Source organism: Atractosteus spatula, chromosome 4 (genome assembly GCF_055471065.1).
Source record: "Atractosteus spatula isolate fAtrSpa1 chromosome 4, fAtrSpa1.hap1, whole genome shotgun sequence".
Taxonomy (NCBI): domain Eukaryota; kingdom Metazoa; phylum Chordata; class Actinopteri; order Semionotiformes; family Lepisosteidae; genus Atractosteus; species Atractosteus spatula.
In genome coordinates this window covers 57,825,668-57,838,396 of record NC_142709.1, presented here as the reverse complement: position 1 = coordinate 57,838,396, position 12,729 = coordinate 57,825,668, and the positions used below count along the sequence as shown (strand labels likewise).

General features: G+C 37.3%; 1 protein-coding gene across 1 annotated transcript in view; it reads left to right on the top strand.

The window, feature by feature from the left end:
- pid1 (phosphotyrosine interaction domain containing 1) overlaps positions 1-12,379 on the top strand; it is a 31,940-nt gene extending 19,561 nt beyond the window's left edge. The window contains exon 3 of the mRNA XM_088913455.1: positions 9,055-12,379. Coding sequence (XP_088769581.1) covers positions 9,055-9,531 — 477 coding nt within the window. The 3' untranslated portion in view covers positions 9,532-12,379. The remainder of the gene's footprint in view (positions 1-9,054) is intronic.
- Positions 12,380-12,729: the final 350 nt, after the last annotated feature.

Below are 12,729 nucleotides of genomic sequence, written 5' to 3'. Positions count from 1 at the left end.
ATGAAGGCTTACTACAGTACATATTTTAAATTGATGTTTTACACTAGTTGAACTTTCAGTTTTACCCAGAGAGTACTGTAGCTTTTTATGTGGTTTCACTCATATTTGCTACAAAAAAAACATACCCTTGCAACAGAGGTTTCATATTAATGGCAGAACACTGCCATGTTATGTTTAAGTGGTGCCCCTTGTGGCTGCTATGCATATGACTGTTCTGTTCTATAGCAATAAATGCTTTCATTGTGGATTGAAAGAAATCGGTTTGACGGCACCTACAGAACTGCATTCTGGGGGCAATTTGTCTGCTCTCAGGAGTAATTAAAGAGAAAGTTATGGCTAACAACCCTGTAACACATGTGGTTATGTTCCAAGAACACTGTTGGCATTTCAGCCCCCTTGTTCATCAGGTGAAAAAAATGCTCAAAACGTCCCTTTAAATGCATAGATGGTGTTCAAAGCATTTGCAGGTTATGCAGTAGTGCTTTTTGGGTAATTGAAGTTAAGGGATAGGAATGTGCTTCAGGACCATTCATAGCTAGGAATGTTATTGACACCTTGCTGCTACATTCCGAAAATGGTTCAGGTTTAATGTCACTGAGTTCTGTTTTCAGAAAGAGATCAGCCTTACAGTCTTTAAGGGTATGCACTGTAATGTTGGTTACAGCATTACCTGCTGAGTTGCAGGAGGACATAATGGTATTTCTAAGCTTGTTCCAGTACAAGTTAAAGCAATCCATTGTCTGAGTGCTTCCTAGATGCTACCATACAGTACCAGTATGATAAGGATCACATGTTTTTTTGTGAAGGTCTTGAGGAGATTTTATACATACTTGTCATCATTTATTTATAAAATTACTTATTTATTTATTCAATTTATTTCTCCTGTATAGAACCATTTCTTTTACTAGGCTAATCTGTGTAAACATCCCGATGATTTTAGAAAAATTACCAGTTCATACCAATTTGGCTCCAGAATTGATGGAGAGCAGCTTGCAAATATATTGGAGTTGAACCAACACAATTTATCCTGTAATATCTGTTACATAAAACAGCTGTGCATCTGTTTAGTAAATAAAGTCTCAGTTTTGACTAGAATGGTCTGACCTGTTTTTTAGACTGCAAAGCAAACTTGTAAAGCAGCCCTGAGCCTAAAAGCTGCCTCACAAACAGCCTTATATTTAGGCTCTCTATGTACTTGTTGTGACTGTGTATAAACACAAGGATTTTTTTTCTTGTCAGTGAAAGCCACCTTGCTCTAACAGTGAATTGTTGTGCTCCAATACTAAATCTATGCTAGTATTAATCAGAGAAAACCAATGAGCAGGATCGTAGTTATCCCACATTTACTAAAAAGAGAAGAATGTATTTCCAGAGAAGCCCATGTCAGCAGTATTCTGCTTTTTTTGTTAAACATCTTTGTTAATAATGTACAGTCACGTCAAAAACTATGTGAGAGGCTCTGTGAAATGCAAACTATGACTTGATATCCCCAGATATTATACTTTATATCAGTTTTATTGACTTTTAATGATTCAGATTACATTCTGCACAAAGTGAACAATAATTAATGGTATTGTACTGTATATTGCTGTATTGTAGTGAATCTTGTTTTTCTTCCCTCTCTGTTTGTCGCTGACACCCTGTGCTGCGTGAGTATTTTATCTTGTTCCTGTCAGGTCTGAGGCATTAATCTGCGATATGTGGCTCAGGTGATTGCATAAGCAGCCCTCACTGAAAATCAGGCTTGACATTGGAAATTGGGTAGCCTGAGGCACAGGGCTCTGGATTTTATGACCCTTTAAGAGGAACGCGAGAGTTTTTCATACAAGCACTGTCTTACAGCATGACCACAGTGCACGCATGGAAGCTAACATGGCAACAGGGAGTATATTGCAGCCTTGACTCTGAGATTCTCTCCAGGGCAACTTCAAAGAGCAGGCAAAATCCAAAAGACGTGCCGGTGCTATGCCCTGGTTTCTCCATCATGCCGCAGAATGCAGCACTGGAAAGTCACCGGAATACCATTTTCCTGATGTCCCCCTGGTGGTCAAGGCCTCTGTTTAACATAGGCTTACGCATTTCAGAAAAATCCATATAAATCCATCTAGTTTAATGGAATTGATCGGCTGTGTCAGAATTCCAAGTTCACTGACGCACTAGGGGTCATTTTTCACTGGCAGCCAACGTGTATTTCATTCTGCCGGACTGGAGCGAAGTTGCTTTAGGCTGATTGAGGAACCAGATGCCAGAAGGTATTATCAACCAAAGACATATTTTTCTTTGCACAGCTGGGGGTGAAGACCGCAAGAGTATTATGATGGTAACGTCTCTGATTTTCCATGTGTAAAAATAAGCCTTGTATAGAGTTTCTCTCAAGTAAAATATTTTTTTAAAGGATTTAATTGCTGGTCTTTATTGGTTTTTGCCTATTAAACCATATTTACCACTAACCAAAGAGCTCTCTAATGATATCATCTGTCTGAACTGCAAGGATGAAATCTCTGTTAGATTACAGGTATTAGTGTTTTCCTGCTCTTCCTGTTTTTCACCATTTTATACCGCGGTGTCCTGTAAATTTCAGATTCCCTTAATCGTGGCCATATGGTTGCGAAACATATGCGAGTCTTTAGCCATGAGATTGCATTGAAGTGTTTCTCTGAAACAACATTTCTTACCACACATTTATCATCTTAAGAAACATTTTTTCTTAATGGTGATGCATTTCACCCAACATGAATGCTTTACAATTTAACCTTATACACAAAGATACTGTATCTGTAACAGTTGAGTTGAACAGGTTAACTCAAAAAAAAATTGTCTGTGGTGATTAATTTTATAGTTTTTTTTTGCTAAAATAGTGTTTGTAACAATGAATTCCTAAAAACCTAGGTATTTCTAAATACTCCTTATTAGGGATTCATTGTAAGTCTGTGAAAACCATTATAATCGCATCTGACAAATTCCTAATGCAAGTAATTGTATATGGCTAATAAAGTGATATACTGTATATGAGCCTACATACATGTGTGATAGTGCCACAGTTTGTATTATCCAATAGTTACTTTAATAAATATTCAATAATTATTGATTTTTATCACTTTCAATGATACTCATGTTTCTGCCATTTATATCATGCATCGTAATAATCATTGAATACAGCAGATTGCAAAATTGTGTCTCAAGCTGATTAATGAAGCTCTTTATTCAACCTCTTTATTCTAGCATTTTGTCTGTGTACAAATAAAAATTTTGTAAAATGTCTGCAATCAATTAATGATAAGAATAATTACAGAAAACCTCCCATCCAGCCATCAAGATGAATTAATATTCATGAATCTGTGTTTTCTATCGCATCAACATAAAACGCGTCACATTTCCTTACCACAGTTTTCATGGGCCCCATAAAGTCGTTGGAAGAAAACGTTTTAACCATGAGGTGAGGAGGAGCAGTCACTGAGATTATGTGTACACTGCTGGCTTTCAAGCAGTGTTCAAAATAGTGGAAGAGCATTTTTCTATTGTTGTTGCAATAACCAAAACCTGTCTTAGAAGTATGCGGTGTGATTGTTTTTTGTGTCACTGTTTTAAAGTACGGAAATAAGACCTCTAAATAAAACGCGAGCCCTGCCTCCTACTTCGAGTACGTTGCTGTGGGGCATGTGGTAATCTGCAAACTCATTTTGCATGAAGTGGGTTAAATGAAGCTGAACGCTTGCTCCTGAGAAAGAGAGTTCTTCTCAAGTGGGTTTCCTGAAAGACTTCAACAAATAAAGAGCTACTGTACAGGCTGGTTCAGAATGACCACCATTAGGAGAGCTTCAAAAAAATGTCATGAAGCAAAGGGCTTTTTTGAGCATTTATTTCTCTCCAACATCATTAACCACCTTACTGTATAGCAGAGATCTTGGATGGAAAATAAATGAGGAAACCATTGCGTCTGATTTGTTTGAAAACACCCCTTTGGTTAGGAAAAGAAAACTTGTGTTCTGTGTATTTACAGGGACAAAGTCTTTTCAGTTTTTGTTTACCTGCCAAATAGTTCCCAGCACAGAGGCTGTTGCGAAGCATGTGTAAGGCATTCTGCAGAAATAGTGCTGTTTTATAAGATACAGTAGATCATCATTTGGTGTTTAGGCGTTCAAACAGAAGACATCCTTAAAGCAGGGGGGCTTGTTCCATCCCTCAGGTTTTTTGTCGGCTGTGTGCGGCTACTCCTGTATGGAAAATACAGGTCTTGCATCACAACATTACTTTTTCTTCCAGCTCTTTGGCATTCCAACTTGGATGCACTCACAATCTCGGAAGAGGACAGACTTTTTCAGAGTAAATAACATATTTTAGAGCGACAAGAAATTACTGGTATTTCCTGTTCTGTCTGTGTTAAATCCTCATCTCTTTTCTTCAATGTGCAAAATGTCAATACCACACAGATCTGAAACCTCACCAGTATTCACCCAGAGGCCTTTTTTGTACTTTCCCATTATAGCATAGCATTTAGAATAAGATGCACAGTATTGGTGGCTACTTGGATAGTATTTTTGATGATCATGAGTGGACATCACATTGTAATTTTCTTTTTTATCTGATGATAAGAATCTAACGTCTGTTTTTACACGTAAAACCTTGGTAATTGTATCAGAGTATAGAAAACATTAAACGCTGTCTGGTCATCTTGTCCATAGTGCCGTATCTTCCAGCACAGCTGTTTCTCCAAGGCAAACCCAGAGGGTACTGTGGCTTCTTCGAGATAAGGATTAATATTTTTGCATTTAGATTTTTGGCATGTGCATGATTGCCTGCTTTTCCTTTCTGCCAGCTCATCTAGTTATGTGGTCATCTGTTTGGACTTCTCCTTCGTTTCCATGCCAACAATGAGCTCAGCGCTTCTGTTCTCCATTTAAATCTCTTCTCTTACAACATAAACAATAAAAATTATTTTCTTTATAAAACTGTTGTATTTTACCAGAGAACACTAAAAAAAACATTTTACTACTGCCTCTAAGGTCGTGAGGATTCGCAGCGTGGGCGTTCTCTCCCATTTGAACCAATTGAAAAAGCAGATTTTTTTAAAAGGTGTACTGTTTGTGGAATCCCTGGCACTGTCCTCTAGGATATCTATTTTCTGACTAGTTGTTGTTTTTCATGATGAGCAGCACACTGTATGTTTTTCTTTTCTGTACCATTTTATACTATTATACAATTCTGTATTAATTGCTTTGGAGGTAAATCTTTGTTTCACAAGGACTAAAAAAACAGTCCTACGCGGATTAGCTGAAGAAAAAAGTGGACGTTTTGTATTGAACGCATCATTTGAATTTCAGCAGATACTCATACATGCTTTTGTGTCATACGGGTCATACTTTTTATTTACGGGTCTGAAGCCTTATCTAAAAAAGCACAAATTGGCATAATCCAAGTTTATTCAGTGATCTCAAGACTCTAAACTAACAAAAAAGCATAAAAAATACACTCTAGGATGTTGGGTTATAGTGTAAAGCATAACCTTTTGACACTTTAGGTTTAGTAATTTTACTGCTGAAGAATTCTGTAAACCTGGCTACCAAGAGTACTGTCTAAAAATGTGATTTGCAGCTAAAACAAAAGCTAAGCATTGATTGGAAAGGTTCCATACAACAACGAGTGTAATTATACAGGCCTGCTTCTACTGCAGCAGATGTATTGATGAAGATACAGGAGACTTAATCTCAGACTCAAGTCAAACGGCCAACCCATGCATTGTAAAACCAGACGTTAAATTCCTCCTGTGTTCTCAGTTTTTCTGGGAGCCACCTACGTAGACGAAGATAAGCAGCATGATAGAGGTTAAAGAAAATTACGAACTTCCTTATCTGTCCTTTAATTAAACGCTTTGTAAAACTGCCATTTTCTCAAAACCTTATCTGTACATCTTGTGCTGAGCACACTTGAAAGATGGTGGCTTATTGTGGCTGATCCAAGACTCTTGACATCAAAGCTTTATGACTGCATTGAAATCAAGCTGACAGACTCAGTTGCAAATGACAGGACTATAACAGACACCAAGGATGTTGAAGGTACCTTGAGGTCTATCTAAACACCACATGCAGTTGGTTAGTTTATTAATTATGTTGTCCTACAGTGGTGTCATGTTAGGTACAGTACCTCTTCAGTTTTGAATTGGCAGTCACACAGTTTTTAAACAGTAATACAGGTGGTACTCTTCTACTGATTAAAAGCTTGGTTAAACTGCTAGTGCTGTGTGGCAAACAAACCCTGTTTTTTTGTGGCTACCCTGGAGGGGCTATATTTAAGTTAGAAACAGGCATTCATTTCAGTCTATCTGTGACTTACAGTACATGCCAAGCTGTGTGTTTGCCTAAGGTGTTTATGTAAGCTTGTATATACAACAAGTTATTTACAGGTTTTGAAAATAGGTCTAAGGGAAATCCATTAAGTGTGAAAAAGAACAAGTTCCTAGGTGTCCACTGAACTGCATGGCACTTTTTTAAGCCAGAATTTATTTTCACCACAGACTGAACTAAAGTGTGTATTATAAATGGAATTGCAGGTGTGCTAATGATATTGGGAACCAGGGTAAATATGTTTAGTCTCTATGTTATTCTGAAGTTTATAGTAAAACACCTTTTCAATAAGGAGCTTTGAGTTGGAGAAGACATTTTTGTTTGAAAAGGAATTTCTTCGGGGCTTGTGCTGATGAAATGAGGTTACCTCTGTTTAGTCAGCTCGTGGAATGTCTAGAGCTCTAGCGCGTTCGCACCAAGGCCAAGTCTCTCTTTCCTCTTGCTTCCAAGATTTGTTTTTGCCACTAGACAAAACTTGGCTGATCTTGGGCTTGGAATGTCAACAGTTTGCTCTTATTGGAAAAAAACTTCTGGCATTTATATGACTACTGTAGGGGCCAGCTGGCCCACCCTCCACCCGTATGATGATCAAAATGAATACAGTTTAGCTCCAGTTAACTTTGCTTATGAATCAGAAACAAAATTAAAAGGTTTAAGCCAGTGTAAACATAAATTATTATTTTTCTTTAATATCAAGTAATGAAATAAAATAAGCACTGAAATATAGGCTACTATGCAAATGCATTTTGGATGTACATGGATTTGTTAGGCTTCTTCAAGCCACTTTAAACCGGAATGCAGAGATAAAGAACTGAATAAATAGTGTACAGTATGTAAACTTGCATGTCCTGAAATGTGGGCTCTTTTTATGAATAACATGCACAGGCAGTTTACTACAATCACAAAGCAGTTCCATTTGTTTTTAGAGGGCCTGCCAGCTGCAGTTGTGGTATAGATTCAGCTGAGAAATTGGTTCAACTTGGTGGCTGCGTCAGCTTTATTTAAACCTTATAGAAGAATAACTTGAAGGAAAGACTGTTTCCCATGCGATACCTTAAATGCCAGTTTGTACACCCAATACCGAACAGACCAGATACATTTGAGATAAAAATATGTGCCCCATTATAGTCATTTTAACACTGAACACGGAAGAAAAATGGAAACCAAACAATAAAATTACATTTTTCTAGAGTTTTAGTCACCACAACAAGACAATTTTCCAACACGGCTGTGGCAACATGCGGGTTTTCCTGTTTTTTAATGGCATTGTCCAAATTTAGAAAGGGGAGGCTTCCTTCATCGCCCAATGATTCTTCTTTTCAGGGTTCATAAACTTTTTATTCATTCAGAACATATAATAAGGGTGTGTGTGTATGAGATGTAATGTGACCGCAGCAGTAAAAATACGCTATGAGTAAACGGTTAGCAGGAAATAGTCAGTTAAGAGTTTGTGAGATACCAGATTGTGAATGGGTTAGGCACCTTGTTGCTCATTGTAACATAGTCAGGAATAAGTTCAGTTACTTTTGCTGGACGTTCTCTGGACAATGATCTGTGAACTAGAGTTTTACATTTTCACACCTGCTAGAAACCATATTTCAGGTTGCTAATTGAAAATTGACATTCACAAAAAGACGTTTGCCTCATGTCGTGGTAAACATTGTCTTCAGAGATATTTGTCATGCCCATGAATTTGAAATATTCTATTTGTTTTTCTGTTTAAATGACAATTTATTCTTTTTTTGCCTTTTTGCTTTCACACACTTTTTAAATTTTGCAAATGATTGAGAGCCTAAACATTTCCCTGTATGTTTTATTTTTTTCAAAGATTAACATTCTTTCTTCATCTCCTCTGTGGAGATTAAAGGTAGTGCTAGCACTAAACCACTCAATTTACCATAATTTAGACCCCTGCCATTGATATGAATCCTGTTTCTCTTTTAGCATTTTTTTTAAATGATTTGCATGGAATTTGCAAAAGGTAGAGATAAATGGAATCTTAAGTCATTAAAAATGAATGTGTTTTTTTTCTCCCACTTCTGGGAAATCAAAGTTGTGTCCTTGGTTTAATCTTTGAAATTGAGCAGATTGTTCTAAGGCCTATCTCTCAGAAAACATGTAATTTTCTTCACTCTGTTTTTAATTGTGCGTATTACAGTAACCATATTTGAAAGCTTTAATTAGTTCCTGGCTCAGGTTGGCAAGTTCCAGCATTTCCTGACATGAGACACAAACCTACAGCTCACTGTTAAACAGCAAATTCAGTTGACGGAGTCTGGGATAAAATTTATCTTTTGGATGTACCATAGGTCTGACTTTCCCTGCATCCCCTAGGGAGAATATCGAGTTTCCTGTGGCGTGATGAGTTGCAGCGTGTGTTTCATTACAGATGCTGAGTAATACTGAGAGCCAACACCCTAAACATGAACAGTCTTCTGAAAATCTAAAAATAAAGATGTTGATGTATCATGGTTAGATATTCGTACTGCACTCTGTGATACGTTTTATTAAACAGTAAAAAAAAAAGTTCACAAAAAACAAAGCAAAGATGAAAACTGAGACGGCGTAATAAGACAAGCACAATATCGTTGCATTTCTTCGGTTTTGCTGGATGTATATCCATTTCGGTACCGGTGACCCCCCAGAAGAAGACAAAAGAACATTTGTAATTAATGAAAAACTTTCTTTTTCTTTCTTTCCGGTGTGCCTTCAGGTGACGTACTTAGGCAAGGTGACCATCAGGGGGACTCAGTTTCTGTCCGGCTGCACTGAACCGGCTGTCATTGGCCTGTGGGAGCGCCGAGCACCCGCCCAGGAAGACACACGGCCGGCCAATGCCGTCTTGGAGATCAGGCCCTTCCAGGTCCGGCTGCACCACCTGGATGGCCGAGGGGAGGCCACAGTCCACATGGACACCTACCAGGTGGCGCGCATCGCCTACTGCACCGCGGACCACCACATCAGCCCCAACATATTTGCCTGGATCTACCGGGAAATAAACGATGACTTGACGTTCCAGATGGACTGCCACGCTGTGGAGTGTGAAAACAAGCTGGAGGCTAAGAAACTGGCTCACGCCATGATGGAGGCCTTCAGGAAGACCTTCAACAGCATGAAAAACGACGGGCGAATTCACAAAAGCAGCTCGTCGGACGAATTTCCTCAGGAGTTTGCCGCAGACGATGGCTGAACAGAGTCTGCTAAGGAAGCATCCAAACTGCAGGAACGCTTTCGGGGAGGTGAAAAGGATGAGGGGGTGTTTGAGGGTGGGGGTGGGGATGTAATTCATGTTGGGGGGGGGGATTAGAAAAGACAAAGAAAAAAATCGAACAAAGAGAAAATCCCTGCCACTCTCTTGGGTTGACCGCCTTTCCAAATAAAAAGGCTGATTCAGTACCTAAAGATCTGCATCATTAAAGTAATTACATTCCTATTTCAAAAGCTGCTGCTGCACTGTAAATGTGAGAGTAAGCTTTTTCTCTGAAGCTTAACAAAAACTCAGACTCATCCCTCGACTCTAATTTGTCCCAATTTGCCTAATGAAATCCATCAAGCTATTGTACAGAGCCTGTGGAATCATCCTCAGACTTTGTGATACAACAAAGCTGATATTCTTCAGCCAGAAAGCTGTGAAGATACACCAGAAGGAGTTTAAAGAGACAGTGTTCTTTTTTCACTGCCTTTTTCCCTGAGGACAGGAGGCCAACTTCATTAGTTTGTAAATCATACCAAAATTATTTTTTATAAGCTTGCTTTTAATGTTGTTTTTTCTCTTTAATTTAATACACATATCAAAGTACACATTAGAGAAGGAAACAGTTTGTGCCTAATTAATAAGATATGGTAAATGTTGTTCATTTAGTTTACAATGTGGTATTTGATGATCTTGTAACACGTTGCGATATATTGTAGGGTTAAAGTAACTCAAGCACTGGTCATTACAGTTATTATTTCTAATGCATAAATTAACTTAAAACATAAATGTAATACACCAAAACAATAATTCAGTAATTATACAAAAACTGTCATGAATGTTTTCAGTTATTATTAGATGTTATATTATAGTATTAAAGTGCCCAGGGTTATATTTCAGGTGTGATTGGGCTGGATAGACGAACAGAAATCTTCACAATAAACATATATATAATAAAGTATTAAAGAGTAAATCCAATGCAAAAGTAATGCACCTTCATTTTTTCACTTCTGTCTAAAAATTTACCTAATGCATACCCAAATTGTAGATAGGAGGTATTTTTGTAGCGAGACTAATTACATTTGTTCTCTGCACCTGAAATGTGCTTTATTTTGGATCAGAACCATCCAAAACACTTGAACCATCCTTCACGATGAACCCGCTTAATAGTGTCAGGCAGTTCAATTTCGAGTCAAACAAAAGTTCTGCAGATCGAGTAGCTGAAACAGTCAGACACCATCCATCTGATGTGTTAGTGTAGGACAGTGTGCACACTTAACTGGCTCCTGGCACTGCTGCTCTGCTAAATGATGGCTAATCGAGATACTGACACATCCACTGCCTGCTGAAACCACAGCAGATGCTGCAGCATGAGCTTGAACCCTAAAACTGCATGTTTGCCAGTTGTTCCTTATGCGAGCCCTCTGCTACATAGCAGGACACCTGCTGGTTCACTGGCGTGGTGTTTTCACGTGCGCTTGTGTTAAAGTTGAATTCAAAGAATGCATATTCCCTGCGTATCAATTTATGTTAGGATATCGGTATCACCTCTGTTTTTCCCCTGACCAGGCATAGCTTCTGACGAGCTCTGTGTGCAGTTACTGTAGTACTGATTACAAAACAGTGAAAGGTGTGTGATCTCTGTGCAGTTAGTGTGTTATTTCTCCGCTACAGGGAAAGACAGGTACTGTACAATTTCCCTCTGAAAATTGAAACCAGGAATTTTAAGGGCAGTCCGGTTCAAGAGAATTATTGTAGAACATGTCTGAAAATGACTTTACAGGCTATTCTTTAAACAACTGTTTCTTTGTCTTAAAAAAATGACGGTCTTACCAGCATTTTTGTTAATGAAGGTGAACTGTTGTAAGAAATTTCAACATGATCAGGATGGTCTCGCTGTGCTTCCCTTTGATTAGATAAACTTGGTCACCGTTGTTATGATTGTGCTGCTTGCAGAACTGAGAAGTGAAAGAGTCAGAGTTTGAGTGAAAGAATGTGGAGAGAAATAAATATAAATTAAATAAAAATAAAAAATAGAAATAAAAATCAAATGGTAAAAATGAGAAAAATTCTCAATTTTTCAGTTAGATGCTGAACTTTTCTTCCCATAAGAGTCATTATCCTTTTTCAGTTTAGATTGTTGTTTTTTTTGCATTGCAAGCTTCTAACATCATTTAGTTGCATTTTTTTATTTCAAATTAAAGCAGTTATTATATGAAATCTGTACAGTGATAATAAAACCACCTTGTATGGGAATATTAAGGGAACCTTAGTTTTCTATTTTTTTTCTGAGCATTTAAAATTTGTGTCTTTCATTACTTTCTAAATCTCTTTCTGAATGAAACCGTTAAAATGAATGTGTAGATTTGGATACAGACTCATACAGAACAAAAGTTTACCATTATTCTATAACAAAGCTACCAATAGACTGAATATACTGTATAACCTGCTGGATCCTACCTTGATGTATCTAAAATAATAGAAATGGATTAAAAAAGGGAATGGTCAGCAAATATTTCTGAAATTATTAAATAAGCTCATGTAAATAAAATGTATCAGTTTCCAAATATTACAGCATAAATGGTATAGTTATAATTTTAATTAAAAATAAATGTTTATTCGCCAACTGTGAATATACAGAAAATGATATAGTGCTGGAAATTAAGGTAGTATTTGCAAAGCCATACATTGGAATAAATGTAAAGAAAGGAAATATATGGAGTCTTCTAGACTATTGTATGTCTCAGAAAAAAATTGGATTTGCTTTAATATTTCATACTGTTATGTGTTTTCTATACATTATTTGTAAAGATAAAAATACAAACATAAAAGTACTTGGCAAGAATGATTGTGGGTTTTTTGTGTTTTTGAAATAAAAACTAATCTAATAAAAGCAGAATATATTAAATGACATAAATGACACTACATTTACCGATTTGTATATTTGTTTCTGTGAATTAGGACAGTGTGGGTGATGTTACATCAGACATCCCTGTAACATCAGATGCAGAAAAATCACAATTGCAGTTATTCTGAAAAAAAAGGCTCTGGTTCTTCTAAGAGGGACCTGCAGATTTGTTTTCTTCACTAAACATCCAACTAAACTATTAGCAAAAACATGAGTTCTGTATATACTGTAAAATATACAGCTTTTCCCACTAAGTGGGTGAAGTATGTTTAGCTTAATTCACGATA